The sequence below is a fragment of the Peromyscus leucopus genome, chromosome 23 (genome assembly GCF_004664715.2).
Source record: "Peromyscus leucopus breed LL Stock chromosome 23, UCI_PerLeu_2.1, whole genome shotgun sequence".
NCBI classification, from domain to species: Eukaryota; Metazoa; Chordata; class Mammalia; order Rodentia; family Cricetidae; genus Peromyscus; species Peromyscus leucopus.
The window spans coordinates 14,856,226-14,880,168 of NC_051082.1; the positions used below are offsets into that span (position 1 = coordinate 14,856,226).

Here is a 23,943-nt window from a genome sequence, read left to right on the forward strand (position 1 = left end):
CGCACGAAGATTAAGAGTTCAAAGCTGGCCTCAGCCACGTTAGAGTTTGAGGCCAGCCTGTGCTACTTGGGACCCTGTCTCAAACAAGAGAAGAACAGCAGCAACAGCCGCTCATATTCATGTGACACCAAAAGGAGAGACCCTGTGATCCGGCTTCCAACAGCCCTGTTCTCTAGTGTTCCCTGAGCCTAGGTTGAAATTCTCATGGCTGCTGTTCACTATTGTTACAAAATAACGCATAACAGCCTTAAATTAGCTTTCCTTTGCTAATCCATGTCTATGACTATAGGCCGACTGAAAAGGCAGGCAAATTCTCGTGGATCAATTTAGATGTCAAGCCAGGTTTTTGTACATTTTCCGCCATAACTTCGCTCAGAAAGGACTTTTCACAGAACAGCTATTGACCCGTCTTATCCTTGTCAAGCCATAGCCTCATTTCGCAACGACCGCTGGGGAAAAGCTGCTGTCTCCATGGTGACAGCTCGGTGTACCTGCTGTCTTTGTAGATGGAATACATGTGAGGAGGCCTGCAAATGATAAAGCAGACATTCATCTCAAAGGTGGCCTCCAGGTGTTCACGTCTATTGAAGACCGCACATTACTATATATAGAGGAACCTTCTCTCTTGTTGTTCTGAATACATGTGAGGAGATGATAAAACAGACATCAACTGATAAATCAGACATCTCTCTCAACACTGACCATCTGAGATGCCTTCCTGGACTGTAGAACTCACGCCATTATTTTTAGAATACCCTATGAAAAGAAAATAATGCTCTATACACTTTCCATTTATGTGACTGCCTGAATTCGGTCTCAGTGCTCTCACCACCCACACACAGCAAATCCCAGGTGAAGGGATCAAGAGCTTATCAAGCCAAGCAGTGGGGGTGCACGGCTTTAATCCTAGCTCTTGGAAGGCGGGGGCAGATGGATCTATGAGTTGGAGGCCAGCCTGGTCTATGGAGTGAGTTCCAGGACAGTCAGGGCTACATAGAGAAACCCTGATTTGAAGAAGAAAGAAAAGGAAGGAAGGGAGGGAGGGAGGGAGGGAGGGAGGGAGGGAGGGAGGAGGGAGGGAGGGAGGGAGGGAGGGAGGGAAGGAAGGAAGGAAGGAAGGAAGGAAGGAAGGAAGGAAGGAAGGGGAAAGAGAGAAAGAAAGAAAGAGGGAAGGAGGGAGGGAGGGGATTTAGGGTCTCAGTGTGGACCATGTTTTAGACTTACTATTGAGGAGAAAAGAGAGTTCCCATCTTACAGAACATCTGAGGTGGTATTTAGAGGTAGCTACCATAGGCAGGGCTGCAGACCTCAAAGGACAGGTACGAACGGAGAAAGAATTCATATAGCATCCAACAAAAATGGGTCAATAAACATCAATAGATGCCTATTGGAGGGAGTAAAATTCAGCAATGAAAAATAATTACCCCCTCCTGAAATCATGATGTTAAATGAAGGAGACTTGTAGTATTTGATTCCAATGATATGTGATGTACAGCACAGACAAACCCTTAGAAAGAAGGGTGGTTTCCAGGGCCAGGAGGAGGGTATGGGAGTGACTGCTTAAAATGGGCATGCAGTTTCCCCCCTAAAGTTTTGGGGGTTGTTGTTGTTTTTTGAGACAGGGTTTCTCTGTTTTAGCGCTACCTGTCCTGAATCTCGCTCTGTAGACCAGGCTGTCCTGAATCTCGCTCTGTAGACCAGGCTGTCCTCAAACTTACTAAGATCCACCTGCCTCTGCCTTCTGAGTGCTGGGATTAAATGAGTGCACTACCACCTGCCCACCCCCTAAAGTTTTAAATCTGTTTTGGAACTAGACAGAGGTAGTGATTGCACAACATGGGCACTATAAAATTAAACATCACCACACTGCACACTGTAAAATGTTTAAAATAGGAACTGAAATACACACACAAACATGGAACAACAAGAAATCACCCAGGGCATCAGGCAGAAAACTTGCTGTGAGCACAAACTGCCCATGCTGTTGCGTTAACAGTCATAACTCCCGAGTCATGTCTACCGTCAGATTGCTAAACCAGACATTTTCTTTTGGTTTTGCCTAACATATTCTGTTTTAAAAGACAACATGGGGCTGGTGAGATGGCTCATGGGTGAGAGCTTGCTGTGTCAGCCTGGCAACCCGGGCTTCACACCTGGAGTCCTCATAAAGGTGGAAGGAAAGACTCGACCAGAGTGTCCTCTGACCTCCGTGTGTGTGCTACGGGATACACACTTGCAATCACACATACACACATTCACATATAATAATATTGTTATGCACAGGCAAATAATAATGACAATAATTTTAAAAGCTTAAAAGCTAATGCACTTTGCACGCTGTTGCCAGATAAACACTCTGGCCACTCGCAATCCTGACTGGCCCTAGTTGTTGGCCCTCTTCTCACTTAAAATGAAAAATCTCACACACAAAAGACGACTTAACTTTAGGGTTGGAAGATGGCTCAGGAGTAAAGGCACTTGCCACCAAGCCTGACACCTGATGACAGAATATAACGGACTCCCTCAAATTGACCTTTGACCTCTACATGGGCACTGTGGCATGTGTGAATCCACACACAAATAATAAATAAATGTAATCATTTTTAAACGTGAGATTCATTTCTTTTATATATACACGAGATTTGGTCTGCATGCATGCCTGGTGCCCACAGAGGGCAGAAGAGGGCATCCAGTCTCCTGGAACTGGAGCGGTGGGTCGCTCCTAGCCACCATGTGGGCACTGGAATGAACCTGTGCAACACCAAGTGCTCTAGACTGCTGGGCCATCTCTTCAGCCCTCTTTGTTTTGTAAAGTAAGGATTTTAGTTGGAGAAAGCTTCCTAACAGCTAGCACTTGGCCACACAAGCAGCAGACAGGCGTGGGGACTCTGTTTCTGACCAAGCAGGCTTCTCTGCAGGGGACTGTAAGCAAGCAAAGGGTCCTTCCATGTTAGGATTCCTCTTCACACCACGGCAGGCCAAGCAAACAGGATCTCTAAGGAAGAGCCGCCTCCAGCAGCCCTCCATACCCACAGTCAAGTCCCCCTCATTATCTTCTTCCACCATTTTCTCCCTCCCCACTTCCTGGTTTGTTGAGACAGGGTCTCACGTAGCCCAGGCTGGCCTTGAACTCACTATATACAGGAGAATGACCTTGAGCTCCTGACCTTCCTGCCTCCACATCCCCAGTGCTATGATCATAAGCATGCACCACTGTACCCAGCTTTCGAATTTCTTCACTTTTTTTTTTTTTTTTGGTTTTTCGAGACAGGGTTTCTCTGTGTAGCTTTGTGCCTTTCCTGGAACTCACTTGTAGCCAGCTGCCTCGAACTCACAGAGATCCGCCTGGCTCTGCCTCCCGAGTGCTGGGATTAAAGGTGTGCGCCACCACCACCCGGCCTTCACTGCCTTTTTTAAAAGAATAAAGAAGAATGGTCTACAAAACCACTGTCACAGGGAGGCAGTCTTCTAATTCAATAAACAGCCTTGTCTTGAAGAACAGGGTTTAAAACTTCCGACAATGATTCGTCCTGGTAAGGAAAAGGACAAGCAGGAAGTAAACAGTCCTCAAATAAAGGCTCTTCCCAGAGGAAGCAGAGCTTCCTCCCCAGGGACTCCCCAGTGAGAGCCTTAGTATGCAGACATATGTTGGGGTGTCTTGGGATTCATAAGCAAATAAACATTTGAAAAAGGAAAAATAATATACCAGCAAAGTTCAGAGTGCAGCCCCACATTACCACTGTGGTGCTGGGCTTTAACCCAGAGCATCCCGTATTTGAGAGGTTGCCCTGCCACTGAGCAACACCCCAGCCTGCAAATACATTTGCACGATACTGTTCGGCCCCACCTACCCCATATTCCTGACTCACAATTTTGTTTCAAGCCTTTAAAACAGCGGTTACTAGAGAAGGAAAGAGGTTTCATCCTCAGCAGGGCAGCAGCAGGGAAGAGTCCTAAGCCATAGCTACTATTTCACATCTCATTCCCAATGGGGTGCATCCCCAGCTAGCCGTCACTTCCGAGCCTCTGCTTCCTCACCCCTAAGACTCTCAGTTTCAGAGGAAGGTTAGGATGCCACAAAAGCAGTCGTATGGCTTCTCAGAAAATGCCCAATGAGTAACAATGTTGCTAAGTAAAGCAACTTCCGCCTGGGTCAGGATTTACCTAACTCTGTCAATCTAGTCTGCATTTTAATTTTAGAAGGAAACACTGAATACAGTAATACAACTGAAGTTCTAGATTTTGAAAATAGCATTTCTGTCAAACACTGTAGCTCTGTAATGTAGTTGGTCTTTTTCTTTGGGTTGCCAACCAGCTCCCAAATAAAGACACAGAGACTTACTATTAGTTATGAATGCTCAACCTTATCTTAGGCTTGTCCCACTAGCTCTTTTAACTTAATTTAACCTGTTTCTAGTCATCTACATTTTGCCTCGGAGTTTTTTACCTTTCTTTCATTTTGTATGTCCTACTTTCCTGCTTCCTCCATATCTGGCTGGCCTCTGGCGTCTCCCTGGGGTCTCTTTTTTCTTTCTTCTCCCAAGCCTAAATTCTTACTCCTCCTTACTCTCTCTGCTGGGAAATCCCGCCTATACCTCCTCTCTGGTTATTGGCCGTTCAGCTTTTTATTAGACCAATCAGGTGCCTTAGGCAGGCAAGGTAAAACAGCAACACATCTTTACATAATTAAACAAACGCAACACTTCTTTACATAGTTAAATATTCTGCAACATAAACAAATGCAACACATCTTTACATAGTTAAACGAAGTACTCTACAACACTGTAATGTAGTTTCTCTCTCTCCTTGCTTTTGTGGTACTAGAGACTAAACTCGGGTCTCAGGCATGCCAGGCAAACACTCTATTACTGATTTACAGCCCTAGTCCATTTATATTATATTTCTAACAGAGACAGCTAATAGCTTGACTAATGCAAAAAAGACCAATGTTTTATCCCCAACACTTCAAAAAGAAAAAACAAAAAATTCACTTAACTCTAGGAAGTTAACTAAGTGAAAATTCATAATTTCACAGAAATAATTAGCACAACAGGTTCATAGAGATAATATAGTAAGAGAGTCAGACAATTTATCTTCTTTAAAATAAGGTTAATTATAAACTATTTTATATATGTATACTTGAATGTATGTATGCATGTATACATGCATGGGTGGATGAATAGATTATTGAGAGAGGGTCTTGCTGTATAGTTCAGGCTGGCCTCAAACTTGCAAACCTCCTGCTTCAACCTCTCAAGTACTAGGATTACAGTTACAGGGTTACAGGTGTGAGCTACCACACGCAGCTAGGTTATTTTAAGTGGGTGGTTTTCTCCATTCTTTCCGAGTGTACATATCAAGACAAGAATGATCTATATATAATCTTTCTTGATTATTATTATCACTTTCATTTTTTACCTTATTTTATTTATTTTTGGTTTTTCAAGACAGGGTTTCTTTGTGTAGCCCTGGCTGTTTTGGAATTCGCTCTGTAGACCAGGCAGGCCTCAAACTCAGAACTCAAGAGATTCGCTTGCCTCTGCCTTCTGAGTGTTAGGATTAAAGGTGTGCACCACCACTGGTTAGTATCACTTTTAATAATCTCCATAATCAGAGATGAGGATATAGCTCAGTTGGTATAGTGCCTGCCTTACATGCATAAGGCCCAGGTTTGATTCCTAATTGAAAAACAAGGAAAGTGTCCATTACCGAGCTATCATGTTTTAATTGACATTTACTTCTTTTCTGAATAAAAAACAAACAACAATCTAAAAGTGACACAATAACTAACGTTTTAGTTGTTTGTTTGTTTGGTTGGTTGGTTGGTTGGTTTTTCGAGACAGGGTTTCTCTGCGTAGCTTTGCGCCTTTCCTGGAGCTCACTTGGTAGCCCAGGCTGGCCTCGAACTCACAGAGATCCGCCTGGCTCTGCCTCCCGAGTGCTGGGACTCAAGGCGTACGCCACCACCGCCCGGCTTTAGTTGTTTGTTTTTAAAGGAAAGGTCTCTCATATAGCCCACATCAGCCTTGAACTGGCCGCTGTAGCCTGGATGCTCTCAAACTCAGTGTAGCCAAGGCTGGCCTTGAACTCCTGACCCTCCTTCTTCTGTTTCCCCAGTGCTGTGCTGACAGGCTCATCCACCAGTCCCCGCTCCCACTCTTTTTTTTTTTTTTTTTTTTAAAGATTTATTTATTTATTATGTATACAGTGTTCTGCCTGCAGGCCGGAAGATGGATCTGATGATAGATGGTTATGAGCCACCATGTGGTTGCTGGGAATTGAACTCAGGACCTCTGGAGGAGTAGCTAGTGCTCTTAACCTCTGAGCCATCTCTCCAGCCCTCTCCAGCTCCCACTCTTTAAAAGGAAGTTTCTTTCATAGCTATAGCTGCTATTTTCTAACACCCAGCAAAATGAGTTTTCAATCATTAAGCACAAAATCTTTTCAGTAGAAAGCTAAGTCAAGAGCTTTGAAAACTCAGTCAAGAGTCAGGAGGTCTCCTCAGCCCCCTCCAGCTGAGTAAGACACAAGGAATATAACTAGTCCAGTTCAGATCACAGCATAAGAGGACAGGGCGACCTCCCTGCTCATTCTACAGATGGAGTCCACAGTCTCTACCACAGCTGTTCAAAGAAATGTGGAAAAATCAAAAAGAAAAGATAAGGAATGAAGGGAGGGAGGAGGGAGGGAGGGAGGGAGAGAGGGAGGAAGGGAAAAGCCAACGAGATAGACTGAGCACTTAACTGAAATCCTTCTCTCCCAGTACTGGTGACACCCTGGTATTCAACATCCCAGCAATAACAGAAAAGAGAATCTTCTTCAGGTCAAAGGGGTTTCTACTTTTTATAAACTCAAATTTCTCATGAGCGGATCAAAGCAGGGTGCAGTGACCCCGCTTACGTCAGTCCCCTTTGATTCTGTTCCAAACACGAGGACAAACACTGTGACCCTGCTTGCCAGAGAATCTCAACAAGTCACTATCTTCTCTGGGCTTCTGTCTTCTGCCTCACAAGGGTAAGGGCACCCCTCCCAGATCACCCTGTCATCTGGGGACCCATCACACAGCTGTCTGCTGTGTCCACCTGCAGCACCCGGCAACAGCTCTTAGAGCTGGGAGACGGCAGCATTTTCTTCACGAAATGAGCACAGTGGGGACAGCTATAATAAAAATCTGTTTTGTTTTGTTTTGTTTGTTTTTTGAGACAGGGTTTCTCTGTCAAACTGTCCTGGCTGTCCTGGAACTCACTCCGTAGACCAGGCCGGCCTCGAACTCACAGAGATCCATGAGCCTCTGTCCCCCGAGTGCTGGGACTCAAGGCGTGCCCCACCGCCGCCGCCTGGCTTCTAATTAAAAATCTTAAAGTGTGAAATAAACTGTGGACATGGTGACTTCCCCAATACTCGGGAGGTAGAAGCAGGAGGCTTTCTCTGAGTTTGCAGCCAACCTGTGCTACCTGGTGAGTTCCAGGCCAACCAGGGATCCCCTGCCCTGAAAACACAGGAAGAACAAAATGAGGGGTTTTCCCCACACTGCACCATCATGGTGACAATGAAATTCACTGACCCTAAACTACTCCAGCTAGTCAGAGCCAAGGCTTGCAGAACGCACCAGACCTTTCCCTTTGCAGGGCAGAGCAAGCATAAATGGTTAAAAATCGCAGCGGCTGCCCCGGGGGTCAGATGTGACTAACATGCTGATTCAATGTTAGAGAAGAATTCAACGCAGAACACAGCATCATTTACAATCAGCTCTGGTCCCATGTGTAAGTAACTTCTGTCAGAAACCTCAGCGACGCAGATCTCAGCAAGCAGGCTGTGATGCACTCTAGTTAGGACGCACATTCCACAAATCAACACACACACGTATTCACAAGTCTATTGGGAAATTACTACCAAGACCAACCGGTAACTTCACACCAAAACCATATTCTTAGAATCCATATCCTCAAGACCAATTTCAGCAAAATAGGGGGAAAAGCCTTAAGGAAAAATAAATTTGGAATCAAAGTTGTGGTAGGGAGATGTTTGATTCTTTGAATTTAAGTGCAGTGCTAGAAGACTAATCTAGGAAGGACCTCTTCTCGTTGCTTGTAAGGTCTGGTGCTGGTGCTGCTGGTGTGTGTGGTGTGATAGTGGAACCGTCAATTCACTGCGATCCTACATTCTATAGCAGTGTGCCTCCCTGAAAGCAAGGAGCCGGGTAACACAGGCAAACAAGCCATCCCATTTGAAACAACCCTGCACACAGAGCAAGTCTGAGTAGCCTCTAGGAACGCTGCAAGAACAGCAGATGCCGGCACCCCAGATCTCAAGCCCCCCACCAAAGGTCCACCGACCTTTTGATGATTTGTGACTTCGTCCCGCGTTCTCCCCAGTTCCTCGGCAAGTTTGACGTTCTCTTCTTGCAATGCTGAAAGCTGCTGGGACTTCTCAGCGGCTGCCTGCTTTAGGGTTTCTCTGCAAGGACAGTGAGTGCAGGGTTACCATAGAAACAAGACAAGCAAGGAAACTGTGGGAGACAACAGCTTTGCAGCGCTGGGGAAAATAGATCTGGGTCACGTGCCTGATAAGATCTATAATAACAAGGGACCTCGCTAGCTACATGAAGGAGGGCCAAAAAGAGATTGGCTGACCACAATTATGACAATTTTAAAATACGCAACAAACACTATCTCTACTCTATTACCACCCCCACCCCCACACAAAAGCAAATGGTGCTGTAAAATAGGTGAGAAATGACGTGGCCAGCATAGCCTTCGTCTTTAGGAAAATTCCCGTGAGATAATTGACACTATAACCCACTCTGGTGACAGCGACTTAATGGGCTGCCAAGGCACTTTGTTCAGGAGGCGCAGGTCTTTTCATCTATTTCTCTCTTGTGAAATGAAAATCCAGTGGTCACATTCACCAGTGTCCATCAGAGGCAGGCGCTGCTGTGAACCCAAGGGTATTTTTAGGACAACGGAAAGTGAAATGCCCACAGGAATTTTTTTCTGAGTAAATAGCAGTTATTTGATGGTATTCTTTTTACAATGCTAATTGTTAATTAAAAGAAGCAAATAAAAATGTAACACAGCCTGCCAGCTAACTCATATCATAAATGCTAACACAATAAGGTAGACGTTATTAGGTATTTTCCCATTATTAAAATTAACCTAAACATACATTCTGAATTATTTTTTACATATGGCTATTCAAAATATTTTTACTTCCTCACTAGATCCTAGTTTTATGCCATAGAAGGTTTTGAAGCAATTTTGAGATTTAAGTAGGTCTATGCTGGGTAAACTCTTCTTAGCAAGCTGTCAGACATGACTGGATTCCGAATCCACTCATCTGGGTATGAATCCATTTGCCGACGCATGAGTGCATCTATTTTTAACTTCAATTGTCTAATGGGTGGCAGAGCTTGGCATCTTCAATTTTTCTCAGTTTTTAATTCTCCACCTAGCTATACAACACATACTCTATGATGACCATGTGAAGATTTAGGAGAATAAATCTACACAGAAATTCTCTTAGCACACTAAACTTTTTACAAAGATGTGTATTTAATAAGGACAGAAAAACTGAGAAAGAACATTCAGGCTGTGCATCCATCAAGTCATCTACTCACTGGCGTATATAGACACCGTCAGTTCGTTTGTGTCAACCTGACAAACCTTGACATGCCTGGGAAGAGGGGAACCCAACAGAGAAACTGCCCCATCCCAGTGGCCTAGGGCATGTCTGTGGGACATTTTATTAATGGCTGACTGACGTAGGGGGTGGCAGCCCGCCATGGGCAGCACCATCCCTGAGCAGGTGGTCATCCGCTGTGTAAGGAAGGGAGCTGAGCCTGAGTCTGAGAGGGAGCCAGTGAGCAGCGGTCCTCACTGCTCTCTGTTTGGATTCTGCCTCAAGTTCCTACTCTGGCTTCCCTCAATGATGGACTGTAACCTGTAAGCCAAATAAACCCTTTCTCCCCCGAGTTGCTTTTGGTTGTGGTCTTTATCACAGCAACAGGAAAGCAAACTAAGACACACACACACACACACACACACACACACACACACACACACACACACACACACACACACACAGATTGCCCCGCTCCCCACAGAGCTTAAGTTCACTGACTGGCTGAAGTCCATTAACACTTGACAAGTTGGAAGATTTTACTTACGATGAAACCATCATAAACTAAATACTGTATTTCTCAGGTTGTCACTGACTTCATAGGAACTTTTTTATTAGCCAGGCAGTGGTGGTCCACACCTTCAATCCCAGCACTCTAGAGGCAGAGGCGGGCAGATCTCTGTGAGTTCTAGGCTAGCCTGGTCTACAGAGTGAGTATCGGATCGGGTCAGACAGGGCTGTTACACAGAGAAACCCTGTCTCGAGGGTGTGGTGGGAGGAAAAAGAACTTTCTGTTTATTGATACACAGTCTTGCTATGTTTCGAAAGCTGGCCTTGACCTTGAAATCTTCCTGCCTTGGCCGCCAGTGTGCGGGACGACAGACACACCACCACACCTGGCCGTCAACACTGACGTCTGTGCTCCTCTTCTGCCTATTTAAAACTTTCTCATCGCAGAGACACAAAGTTCTGGTCGTACAAAGGTTTTGAAAGCACTGTTTTAAAGAAAGCACAGTGAGGCTGGGTGTAGTGATCCCAGCACTCAGGAGGCTGAGGAAGGTGGATCTCTGCAAGCCTGAGGCCAGTCTGATCTACAGAGCAAGCTCCAGGACAGTCAGGGCTAGAGAGTGATCTTGTCTCAAAAAGCAAACACAAAGCAAACACAAAGCATTCTGTGGGCTGGCGGTGTGGCTCAGTGGTACACCCCTGAAAAAAAAAACTCACAGTAAAAAAACTTCAAACAAGAAACCAAAGTTATTTTGAAAACGGCCACTGGGACTCAGCAGGTAAAGCCCTTGCCACACAAGCCTGATGACTCAAAGTTCAATCCCCAGGACTCATGTAAAGACGGAAGAAGAGAAGCAACCCCACAGAGCTGGGTGCCATCTCACACACCACAAGACACAAGCAAAGATTTCTAACAACTTTGCAAGTGTGTGCATACACACGAGAGGCCAGACGCCCACACCGGATGACTTCTTTTTTTATAAGACAGTTCTCTCACTGAGCCGGAGCGGCTAGACGGCACCAGCAAGTCCCCGGAATCTTCCTCTCGCTGCCTCCCAGCCCCGAGCAGAACTACAACGTGTGCAGCAGTCAATTCCAGCTTCTACACGGGTTCGAGGCGTCCAAGTCAACCCTCATGTGTGCACAGCAGCCATTTTCCCACGGGGCCATCTCCCAGGCTCTTAACCAATTTTAAAGCTACTTTTCTGTTTACAGGACAAGACAGAAAATATACCTAGCTTTAAGGTGAGAGACAAAATAAACACTGTTGATCCTGACTTACATTTTACTCACAAATGTATTTATTTTGGTTTTCCAAGACAGATTATTAAGTTAAATTCAGTCTAGAGTTCTTACTAAACCCGCTATGGAGAGAGAACAATTGGCCTGTTTCGTCACTGCTAAGATAGAAAGTCCCACAGCAATGGAAGCCACTTCATTGCTGCTCTTCCTGAAATTAAGAGCTGACTAACCCAAGTCAAGGGTTCTCTTGAAGCAGCGCGAGCGGGAGCATGGAGGGAAGACTACTGCCTCACAAGTGCGGGTTTCCAGCTGTAGGGGCAGTGGCCACGGGAGGCAGGGAGCTCGGTCACAAGGCTGCTGCCGCTCCCCTGGCACCAGTTTCTCTAGGCTGCACAATTCTGTCAGGTGAGGACAAACACCACAGCTCTGGAGCACACGGGCACCACTGTGCGCTTGTGAAGATGCACACACGCAGGCACGCACGCACGCACGCAGCTCTTTATTCTCTAGCTTTAGGCAATGAAGAATCAACTAAGGAACGCAAAGCACCCCAAGACGTACTGTTCCCATCACACTGTCCTCTGAAAGCAGATGTCCTTGCCTTGAAGCGTGGCCAAGACAAGGGCAGAGTCCCAGGCCAGGGCTTTTCACCAGCTCCCCAGGCCTCCTTCCACTAGTTTCTATGCAGAGCTAAGATCTAGCCGTGGGGTGCCTTGTCACGACAGGAAGAGGGAATTTCCCCAGGCCTGGTGGGCAGAGAATCTAAAGCAGCCCTGGCACAGCGCTGCTCCTCTCTTGTCTCAGCAACTTCCCCCAGGGCAGTATCAGAAGAAAGACAGGCTTCCGTTGCTGTGGCTGCAGCGGGAATCTTACTGTCTTTGACTTCCACTCTATCCACAGGCATAAAGCAGGGCACCAAGACAAACTGGGGGTAGAGGTGAGCCAGGTTCTCACTATAGCACAGCTGGCCTGAAACTAGAGTGGTCCTCCGGCCTCTGTCTCCTGACTTCAGGGGTTACAGGCATGCACCACCACATCCGGCTATGAGGACAACCTATGCCCACCCTTGCCTGGAGACTCAACACCTCACACACGCTAAGCATGCTCTCTACACCTGCACTGTAGCCACTGTTTGTCTCTTCATAAGTACGACCCTGATCCGACACTGCGGTGATCAATTTGTAATCTAAGAAATAAAGCTTGCCTGAAGATCAGAGGACAGAGCCAGCCAGAGTTAGCCACAGAGGACCGGGTGGTGTTGGTGCACCCAGTCTTTAATTCCAGCACTTGGGAGTCACCCGTCTTTAATCCCAGCACTTGGAAGGTTGAGACAGGAAGTGAAATGGCTGGGCAGAGAAAGGAATATAAGGCAGGAGGGGACAGGAATTAGGCCCTTTCGGCTGAGGACTCAGAGGCATTCAGTCTGAGGATTCATGGAGACAGGATCTTCTCTTTTTGGCTGAGGAGCTGGCAAGGTGAAGTGGTTGTGGCTTGTTTCAGCATTTACCCTAATATCTAGTTCCGGGTTTTTATGATAAGACCATTTAGGATTCGTGCAACACTACACAAATTGGGAAGTGTGATATGATAGGACACAATTAAGTGAGGCATTTAGTGGGCAGACTCACTGGAGGACTGGTCCTATGTAACAATCAGTGTGAAAGGAGAATGCTATCAAAACACAGAGCTCTCCTGGTTAGGTCCACCGTGGCTCTGCCCCTCTGGGATCTACCGTGGCTAGAGAGAGCTCAGTAGTAGGACTGTAGCAATGGGAGGCCAGTAACCCCTCAGTGTCCCACACTCCAGGGAGCAGACGACTTGTGTCACAGGGAAAACTGCTAAACTTGAACCCACCCCCTCTGAATGTCACTAGAATGTTAGTTTGTGTATGCTATGTGTTCTTATTTATATGTGAACTCGCGTGTGCAAGTGTGTAGGTGAGTGTGTATGACATGGGGGCAGGGGCTAGAGGCAGTCAGTCACTCTCCACTTTATGTTCTGAGATAGGGTCTCTCTCTGTAGTGGTTTGAATAAAAATGGCTCCCAGAGGCCCCATAGGGAGTGGCACTGTTAGGAGGTGTGGTCTTGGAGGAAGTGTGTCACTGGGGGTGCTCTTTGAGGTTCCAGATGCTCAAGCCAGGCCCAGTGTGGCAGTTTCTTCCTGCTGCCTGCAGATCCAGATGTAGAACTCTCAGCTCCCTTTCCAGCACCAGCCTGCAGGCCTCCATGCTTCCTGCCGTGATGATAACGGACTAAACCTCTGAACTGTCAGTCAGTCCCAATGAAATGTTTTCCTTATAAGAGTTGCTATGGTCATGGTGTCTCTTCACAGCAACAAAACCCTAAGACACTCCCTGAACCTGGAGCTTACCATTGCAGCTATAGTAGATGTTCAGCAAACTCCAAGGATCCTCCTGTCTCTGCCCCACAGCACTGGAGTGTTGTGGAATATTTGACTGCACTGTGAAACTCTGAGACTGTATTAATAAAATTAACCTTGAATCGGGGGCAGAGCCAGCAACTAGTTGACAAGCATTAGCCATAGAGAGTACGGAGGACCCAGGAAAACAGATAGATGCACAGGAAGGAGTAGGGAGGGACTTAGAGATTTGATCCTTTTTGGTTGGGGGTGGTGTGGAAAAACACTCTCTTGCTTGGTCTCCTAGCTGAAAAGGAAGGAGGAAGGTCAGCTGGTTGATTTTTTTTTTTTTCAAGACAGGGTTTCTCTGTGTAATAGAACTGGCTGTCCTAGAGCTCATTCTGTAGGCCAGGCTGGTCTCGAACTCACAGAGATCCACCTGCTTCTGCCTCTGTGTGTTGGGATTAAAGGTGTGTGCCACCACTGCCTGGCAGCTGGCTGCTTCTTGGCCTCTCTGATCTAGCAGGTTTTCACCCCAACATCTGACTCCCAGGTCCTTATTCATAAATAGAACAACTTAGGTAAAAACAACACTTGAGGCCGGGCGGTGGTGGCGCACGCCTTTAATTCCAGCTCTTGGGAGGCATAGCCAGGTGGATGGATCTCTGTGAGTTCGAGGCCAGCCTGGGCTACCAAGTGAGTTCCAGGAAAAAGGCGCAAAGCTACATAGAGAAACCCTGTCTCGAAAAACCAAAAAAACAACACTGGAGTTATAGATGTGTACCACCATGCTCAGCTTTGTATGCAGATGCCTGGGATTTCAACTCAGGTCATCATTTTTGCCCAGCAAGCGCTTGATAAATGGAGCTGTCTCCCAGCCCCTAAATTATTGTTGTTATCTTTCTTTTCTTTTTTGAGACAGAGTCTCATTATGTAGCCCTGGCTGTCTTGAAACTTATTATGTTAACGAGGCTGGCCTCCAACTCACAGAGATCTGCCTGCCTCTGCCTCCAAATGCTAGAATTAAAGGTGTGAGCCCCCATGCCTGACCCTAAATTGTTATTTTTCAACAAATGCATTAATTTTATTTTATTTTTTTGTCTCAGTAATCATTTTCCTATTTGTGCTATTTGTCTCTGGCAGGCTAAAGAAACATGACTCTCCGGTGACTAATCACAGCTGTACATCTGTAAGCCCGGAGGATGGGATTGTTGGAAACTGCTAAAGAGACGAAGGGAATTAATCAAGACATCAGCTGGGGGTCTTCTTACCTGAGTAGCTCAGATCAAACCATTCCTAGGAGAATTTATTTCATCCATTTATTTTGAGACAGGGTCTTGTCTAGCTCTGGCTAACCTGAAACTCACTATGTAGATCAGGCTGGCCTCACATTCACAGAGACCCACCTCTACCTGTACCTACTAAACATCTCAGCAGCCTGCTTCCTGAAAGAGCTTAAAGACCTCTCAGCAGAGACGATGCACATACTAATTCCCTCCAAGTTTTCAGGCTTTTTTTTCAGAGACAATCTCTGTATCTTGAGTTGGCCTGAAACTCGTTAAGTAGTTGAGGCTGCTCTCAACCTTGCTGCCATCCTCCTGCTTCAGAATCCCAAGTGTGGGAATTGCAGGTGTGAGCTCCCATACCTCGAGTTGAATCCAAGACTGATGGATGGTACGGTAACAGAAGCTGGGAACCGACACCTTTAACTTTGCTTGAATATCCTCTGTTTACTAGAATTTAAATGGTGTGAAGCCCTGAGGGAAGGACCACATAACCCTTCTGCACTTCCTCCTTGGCCTAATTGTCCCTGGTGTGAAGGACACGTGGACTCACCAGACTAACTGGCTCTGGATCTCTAGGTTCCCAGTGGACATGGTGCAGTTATCAACCGAAAGACCAAAGGAAATCCATACACTAACCATCACTTACAGTGCCATATAAACACCAATCTCTGGCAAATGTAAACAACCAAGCTTGAGAGGCAAGGGCTTAGGTGGTATCACCGCAGGAAACACAGTCAGCTTGAAGCTAGGCAGCATGGGAAAATCCCAAGAGAAAGTTTTCCAAATTACTGTCTATGTCAGAAGACTTGATTACTTTATAATCAAGGGACTGGGGATAGAGAGATGTATGACATTGAAAATGATATGTTGGGTTTTTTCATTTTCTTTTTCTTTCTTTTCTTTTTTCTTTTTTTTTTTGAGACAGGGTCTCCCCCTATAACCCAGGCTGACCTGCAATTTACCATGTAGGACAGGCTGGCCTCTAAATCACAACAACCACTCTGTCTTAAACTCTCAAGCACTTGGGATTATAGGCATGTACCACCATGTCTGACTTCTTTTCTATCATAAAGAAAAAAAAAAAGATTTGAAAGATTTATTTTTACTATTTAGTTATTTTTGAGACAGGGCTTGTCTGTGTAACAGCCCTGACTGTCCTGGAACTCACTGTGTGGACCAGGCTGGCCTTGAACTCACAGATATCCACCTGCCTCAGTCTCCCAAGTGCTGGGATTAAAGGTGTACACCATCGTGCCCGACCTTTGAAGGACTTATTAATAAAAAGACCTCATAGTTCTACGTGTTATGACCAGCTATCATGTAAACACACAAACTTAACTCTGACACATCGCCATCCATGGGTCTGTATAGCTTTACAAAGTCACACTCAGACTCCATGTTTCTCCCTTCAGCTAACAGCCCAGTTCCCTCTGACCTTCAGCTTGGCTGTGTCCTAACGGTGGTTCCTGAATCTGCTGGTGGAGGATGCTTTGTGGGGAACAGATAGACAAGTACTTTACAAACCTTTCAAACGCTTTAAAAGTAGTGCTGCTTTCCTTTTTAAAACGTAAAATAACTCCCCTCAAAGGAGGTAAACTTACATTTCTTTCTTGAATTCTTCCATCTTTTGAGTCTCTTCATTGAGAAGTTCTTTTGATTTGTTCAGCTCTTCCACATTTCTCAAGTTGTTTTCTTTAAGTGTGTCCAACTTAAAGACAAAGATAAAAAAAAAAAAATTGATGAAATCATTTCATTTTTCAGTGACATGGCTGGATAAATGATTCACAAAAACATGTATTTAAAAATAGATGAAATTAGTCATGTGTAATAAGAGGCAGGGAGAGTCATCTGGAGAAGAGATTACAAATGGCAGTCCTTCGTTTCCTGTACACCTGGCCAAAATGTCAAACTAGATTGCTAGTGCATATTAAAACAGAAGCTAGGCCGGGCAGTGGTGGCACAGGCCTTTAATCCCAGCACTCGGGAGGCAGAAGCAGGTGGATCTCTGTGAGTTCAAGGCCAGCCTGGGCTACCAAGTGAGTTCCAGGAAAGGCGCAAAGCTACATAGAGAAACCCTGTCTCGAGAAAAAAAAAAAAAAAAAAAAAAAGAAACTATCTTTAGTCCTGTCCTGTGCACTTCTAGTTGTCTGTTTCTTGTACAGTCCTCAGTATGAGCCACTGAAGTTGCCATTCAAAGCAATCTGTCTTTAAAACGCAAGAACTAACCGGGCAGTGGTGGCACACGCCTTTAATCCCAGCACTCAGGAGGCAGAGGCAGGCGGATCTTTGTAAGTTCCAGGCCAGCCTGGTCTACAGAGGAAGATCCAGGACAGGCACAAAGCTACACAGAGAAACCCTGTCTCAAAAAACAAAAAAAAAAAAAAAAAAAAAAAAAAGAAGAAGAAGAAAAAAAAAAGCAAGAACTAAATTGTCAAACAGCAACATTATCAAGGATCAATCTGTAATGAAACAAAAACTTCTTTCCTCCCCCTCACTAATACAGGAGACACTTCCCAATCAATGTCAGTTCTAAACTTATGCAATTCTCCTTACAAAATGTATTTGAATCAGCCATTTGTCAATTGGGGGAAAGACTGTTATGCATCTGCAATTCTTGAGGAGGAAGAAGCCATGCAGTGAGACTGAAGGGCGCTCACACATGCTCCATCCCACCTCTGTCCTGCGCTGTCTTAGCGCCTGCCTGCCCTCTAGTGGAAAAGCCAGGCATTTCATGAGCTGGAGGTGACTGATGGAAGCTCTGGGGGGTGGCTGGAGTTCTAGGAATGGAGTATCTACCAAGATGGAGCTTGTTCTCTCTATTCACCACACAAGGTGTGATGTGGGGCCAGGCTGGCCATCTGGGCTCTATGCCTGTCTCTCTAGACAGAGGAAGGGTTGTCTCCCTTTGTCATGCCTGCCGTCAACCAGAATTCTAAAAAGTACCGTGCTAATGTTAACATCACCACCTTCTCTTAATGATCTTTAACACCCTAGGTTTATGAACGAAGGAAATAAAGCATTGTAATGGGCCCACTTTGTGGTCTGGCAATAACAGACATGCTGAGGGAGGACATGATACTGCCTGACCCCATCCTCTAGGAAACTCTTTTTCAGGCTTCTAATTTCAATTTTCATCTGTGTGCACTCTCTGTAAGCTTTTATCTACCCCAATTACCTCCAAATGTCTATTTGGGGAGGTCGTGATCTTTAACCTCGCATGAGGAGGCCTGGTCTTCATGTAGCTATTCCACTGGAAGCATCTTCCTCTGAACAACTTTCTGAATGCTACCTGCCTGTGAAAAGCACCAGAAGCTATATAAAGAGCTTCACATCCCACTTTAGTGAAGCAATTGGCTCTTCAGACAGCAGCTTTTCAGAAAGGATTTTTATGGGCCGAGAAGATGGGAACAGAGCATCAGAGAACGGTCCAGAGGGAAATGCTGCTTGTAGACAGAACAGAAATAACCTGATGTCACAGTTGTCCCAGCTCTAGAAATGACTCATTCAAGACATCACAAAAGGATGTAAACACTGAACTAGGCCAAGAAAAAGCCTTTATCGGAGCTGGGGAGATGGAATGTGGTGGCTCCAAATTAGGAAAAAGTTTAGGGGGAAATGTGTGGGATAAAAAGGAAGGATGTGAAAACTTAGAAAGTGTCATCACTAAGTAGTTATCTAAGAACACCACAATATTAGAGCTTCCTTTTCACTTTGGGGGTTGTTCATTTGTTTAGACAGACCCTCATGTAGCCCAGGCTACCCCTGAATTCCTAATCCTGCCGCTATCTCCCAATTACCATACCTAGTGTCATCTAGTGTAAAGTTTAGTGCTATTAGTAAGTAATGAAGTAATAAATCTCATTCAACATTACCATGGCATGGTGTACATAGATCTCTACCATAGATCAACCTGTTTTAAGTCCACTCTTCAAAAGGACACACTCTGAGTCAAGCGACCAAACATTCCATGAAGTTGGTAAGCTGTTCTTTGAACAGACAAACAAAATTAAAATCTGATTACTTCGCTCTGAAGTTTTGCATTGGTTTGCTTGGTGTCCTCCAAGAAGGCCAGCGTTTCCGTCTTCTCTTTGGTCATTTGTTCCATGATCTGCATGGCATCTTCTGCACTCTGAGCAGCCTAAGCACAAAGAGACACAGTGAGGGACCAGAAAGTGCACTCTCTCCTGGCACTGACAGGGGCATTTGGGAGGCAAGGCCGAGGCAGCTCTCAGAGTCTGTGTGGTACGCAGCACACAGAGGATGAGAGTCAGCAACCCTAAGGCACACAAACCGAGGCAGGAAGTGTATACTGTGGAGGAGAACAGGGGAGTGGACCCTTCCCAGGGCATCTGTCATGAAGTCAACTCTGAAACCATCTCCATGTCCTCACATCCTTCTAAACCTACATCCAACTTCCACTGACCAGCATGTGCTCACATCCTGACTTACATTTGACAGACTATTTGGTGAGAATGAAGCGTAACAATCCTATATAACTGAATGGCTCTTAAATTTATTGGTGTAAGTGTAGAATATTTTTCTGGCTATTTCAGTTTGGGGCTTCTGAAATCACTCAATTCAAGCTAAGAATTTTTCATATAATAATATAAATTATTTGGGCATTATTTAAGGATCAAGTGTTCCATGAGAAGCACTGAATGGGAAAATTTATGAGAGAAATGGAGTAATGAATATAACTGTATCTGTGAATAAAAAAGATGTATACAGGAATAAAAATTCTTAGCTACTAAATATCCAAAATAGTCATAAAACTGTTTGAAGACATTTGATTACAATTTCATTTGGTGGGTTTAATAATGTTCACGAGAATTTTGTATTATTATACGTGCTCTGCCGTCAGCCACAGAGACTTCAGTGGCCGCTTCCACCTCCAAATGGACAGATACAATGATGGGAATAGAAGCCAAATCGAAGGCTGGATTTCAGTGTGTGCACTTTCTAATACTGCTCTGAAACCGCCAAGAAACAGTTAACTTTTACAGTTAACAAAGCTTCTCCTCAAATTAAAGGGAAAAAAATGCATTTTTTTATTCACAGTTTTCAGGTCTTTCTGAAATGAGGGGAGACTACCACAATCAGACACTCAGTAATGAATCCACCGTCCCAGTTGTAAGGAAAGCCTGGACACACACAGCTGGCTTACTCAGGTAGGTTTCCCTCGGCTGCACAAAGAGAAATCACCTAAGCCACCAATGTTAGTGCAGTTAGTGAGGAGCCTGGGGGCTCAGTAGGTGAACCTCTCACTTTACCGTGAATGAATGAAGGGTCTCAAGCTCTCTAATCTTAAGGGTAAGCTTGTTCTTGTCTTTTCTCAAAGCACGGTTTTCGCTTTGGGACTCTAGGAGGTTGGCTGAAATGTGGTTGTTGCTCTGGGCCAGCTGGCTAATCTCTTTCTGGAGGATGAAGTAGCTTTCCTCCAGCTGTTCCTTCTCCTTCAGGACCTCTTCAGTTCTCAGCATCATTTCTCGTTTCTCGGCCAGGAGGTTCTTGTTGTCCTGAAGCACCTCGTCTCTCTCGGTCACGGCCACTTCGTGGTTCAGCCGGAGGTCATCCAGGATCTTGGTGAGACAACTGTGTAGCTCCTGTAATTCCAACTTGGACTTGGAAAGGGCAGCGAAGTCACTTTTGAGGGTCTCAATGTTGGCAGCAAGCTGAGCGGTTTCTGCACTCAGGAGCTCCTTTTCCTTGATGATTTCTACCACCTTTTGCTCTGAGTTGGTTTTCTCTTGGACGAGGGTAAAATTCTCTGTCTGCAGCTGCTCAGTACACGCCCTCAAGCCCTGGACCTCCTCCTCCAAGAGCGCTATTCTCCCATGGAGCTGGCTGCTGTCGAACAAAGAGGCCTCGCTCTCCTTCGCCCTGGCCTCCTCCTCCAGGATTAACGTCTGCTGGATCTCACGGACCTTCTCGTTTAACTTCTGGCACTCTTCTTGCAGGCTCAAGCCATCCCTCAGCAAGACGTCCTTCTCAGAGCAGCAAGCCTTCAGCTCGGCAGCCAAGTTCTCCTTGGCCTGCATCACGCTGCTGTGCTCTTTTTCAAGACTCTTTTTGGCATCCTGGGCCTCTTTCAGCATCAAGAGAGGTCGCACTTGCTGCTCGCCAGCTCCTGGTTTTCCTTCTTTCTTTCCTGGAGCTCTTTCTTCAGAGCGTCGATGTTATTGAGTAGCCTCATCTTCTCCTGCACGGCTACTCGTCTGTTTGAAGCCTCTTGGTCACACTTCCTTTTAAGATCTCCTATGGTTTTGATAGAATTCTCCCTCTCGGCCAGTAACTCTCCATTTTGCATCTCTAGCGCTGATTTTTCTTTCAAGAGGCTATCCTGCTGCTTTTTAAGCCTAGCGATCTTCTGGCAAGCCACCTCCTTCTCAGAAGTTAAGTACGAGACCTTCTCGTTTAGACTCATCTCCAGATGTGTGGCCTCTTCTGAGTGCTTATTGAGTTTTTCAGTGATGGTTCTATTTTCAGTTAACAGCTCCTCTTTCTCCACCAGGAGCTTCCTCTCAGAGGCTGCCAAGCTCTCCTTCTCATGGAGAAGCTGGATACACTCGGAGTCCGTGATTGCCCGGCAGGTCTTAACCTCTTCCAGGAGCTTGGTGAGGCTTGCGTTGGTGGTCTGGAGCTGCCTCGTGTCCAGCTCTGCCTTCCTCAGCGCTTTGTTGGCACAGTCCAGCTGCGTGCGCAGGGTCTCTGCCTCCGTGCTGAGCAGCTGTTTGATCTGGAGGGTGGCCTCCAGGCTGGCGCTCAGCTTCTCCTGGCCCTGGCGCAGCGTGTCCTTCTCAAACTGCAGGTCTCTGTTGTTCTGGAGAAGGTTCTCCCGCTCTGCCTTTAGGGTGAGGCAGGTGTTATCGAGGTTCATCTGCTTCTCCGCCGCTGACTTCTTCTCAGTCGTGAGCTCCTCAATCTCCTGGACCAAGGACTTCTGGTCCTTGACCAGCTCCTCGTAAGCGCTCTGAAGTTTCTGAATGACGTCATCTTTGTCTTTGGACAGGAACATGTTCTCGGCAGTGAGCTTCTTGACCTGCCCCTCCAGGTGCTCCTTCTCCGCCCGGGCCTTCTCCGACATGGCCATCAGCTTATCCTTGCAGAAGCGGAGCTCCTCGATCAGCACCTGCATGCTCACCTTGGAGGCTTCCAGGGCGTCCTTCTCCATGTGCACCTTCAGGAGCTCTTCCTGCGTCACGCTGACCTCCTTCAGCAGCCTCTCTCTCTCCACCACCAGGGACTCCTTTTCCCGATGCTCCTGCTGATAGCGCTTTTCGGCAGCCTGCTTCCCTTCGGAGGCTTTCTCCTTCTCTAAATGGAGGGTTTCGTTGACTGCCCACAGTTTCTGCTGGTCTTCCTGAAGCAGAGTTAGCTTGGTCTCCACTTCTACAAGCTTTGATAAAAGTGAACCTTTCTCTAACTGTAAAGCATTTGCCTCCTGCACAAGAAGCTGCTTCTCTGATTTCAGACCCCTCAGCTCTTCTGACATGACTTCAATCTCTTTTTTGGCTGATGTTAACAAATAAGTTAGCGACTACAGGGACAAGAGATGGAACAAAGAAGGAACAAAATGAAATGCAGCAGACAAACGCAAGCCCAAATAACTTAATGCGGCCGAAGCCAGGCAAATGTAGAATGCTCTACAATAAGCTTCATAGAAACTATCTGAATAACAAAGGGATAAAAACTAGAAAAGCATGGGATAAAATGATAATACAAAGCAAAATTAACTGCAAAGTGACTACTGGCTTTTTCTCTTTGAAATGATGTGTGACATCATTTCTGTTTGGTTTTCACACTAGGGATAAGACTTTCCTACAGTTCTGTCCAATTATTTCTATGTCAGAAAAAAGTCAGAAGAATTTTCAAAAGCATAATAATTCAGAGCCGGGCAGTGGTGGCCTACACCTTTAATCCCAGCACTCGGGAGGCAGAGGCAGGCGAATCTCTGTGAGTTAGAGGCCAGCCTGGGCTACAGCGCAAGATCCAGGACAGGCACCAAAACAACACAGAGAAACCCTGTCTCGAAAAAGCAAAATAAAATAAAATAAAAGTATAAGTCAGGGGCAAAAGCAAGTCAGGTGGGTATATTTTGATCAAAATGAGAGGTAGCAAGGGAAACTATTAGTATTTAAGCCCTTCCTTAGTAGGAAGGGGAGGCAATAGGCTAAAAGTTACTCAAATGCAGACTAATTTCTAGGCTTTTCTGGCTACAATGAAATGTTTTTTAAACGTACTATTTATAAGATAAATTAATGGTGTCTATATTGGCACTACACAGAATCTTCTGTGATGAAATAAATGGTAACATTATTCATGCTCCTGCACGTGGTAGGCACATGACCAGTGAGCTCTTGAGATGCGCTGGATGCACTGAGAGGGCTGGGCTCTCTGCTGTACAAATTTAACTTTCCATAGCCTCATCTAGTGGTGGCTACTGGAAGAGACACCAGAGTTCTGGGTCACTGGCTTACTTGCTCTGTGACCTCCTGAAGTAATGCAAGAAGCTTACTGACTGCATACATAAACTTCCTTGGGGTGACACATTTAGGTCTCATCAGACTCTCCAGAGTTTGTAACTCATTGAAATCCAATATCCAGATAACAAATTTGGAAGAGGAATAATCCTGGTATTTTAACCAAAGGGTGTGGGGTTTTTTTTGGGGGGGGGTTTTGTTTGTTTGTTTTTGTTTTTCGAGACAGGGTTTCTCTGTGTAGTTTTGGTGCCTGTCCTGGATCTCGCTCTGTAGACCAGGCTGGCCTCGAACTCACAGAGATCCACCTGACTCTGCCTCCCGAGTGCTGGGATTAAAGGCGTGTGCCACCGCCTGGCCCAAAAGGCTTTTTTTTTTTTTTTTTTTTTTTTTTTTTTTTGGTTTTTCAAGACAGGGTTTCTCTGTGTAGCTTTGCGCCTTTTCCTGGAACTCA

General features: G+C 45.7%; 1 protein-coding gene across 17 annotated transcripts in view; it reads right to left on the bottom strand.

The window, feature by feature from the left end:
• Positions 1-23,943, bottom strand: part of Clip1 (CAP-Gly domain containing linker protein 1) — a 119,107-nt gene that overhangs the window by 19,702 nt on the left and 75,462 nt on the right. For 9 of the 17 annotated variants that reach the window (XM_037198727.1, XM_037198725.1, XM_037198724.1 and 6 more), the window contains 3 exons: positions 19,034-19,150; positions 16,614-16,720; positions 8,337-8,457 (listed from right to left, as the gene is read on the bottom strand). In XM_037198727.1, coding sequence (XP_037054622.1) covers positions 8,337-8,457; positions 16,614-16,720; positions 19,034-19,150 — 345 coding nt within the window. Of the gene's footprint in view, positions 1-8,336; positions 8,458-16,613; positions 16,721-19,033; positions 19,151-21,027; positions 22,550-23,943 lie in introns of those variants that run through there. The other 8 variants (XM_037198717.1, XM_037198714.1, XM_037198715.1 and 5 more) reach the window with 1 other exon arrangement.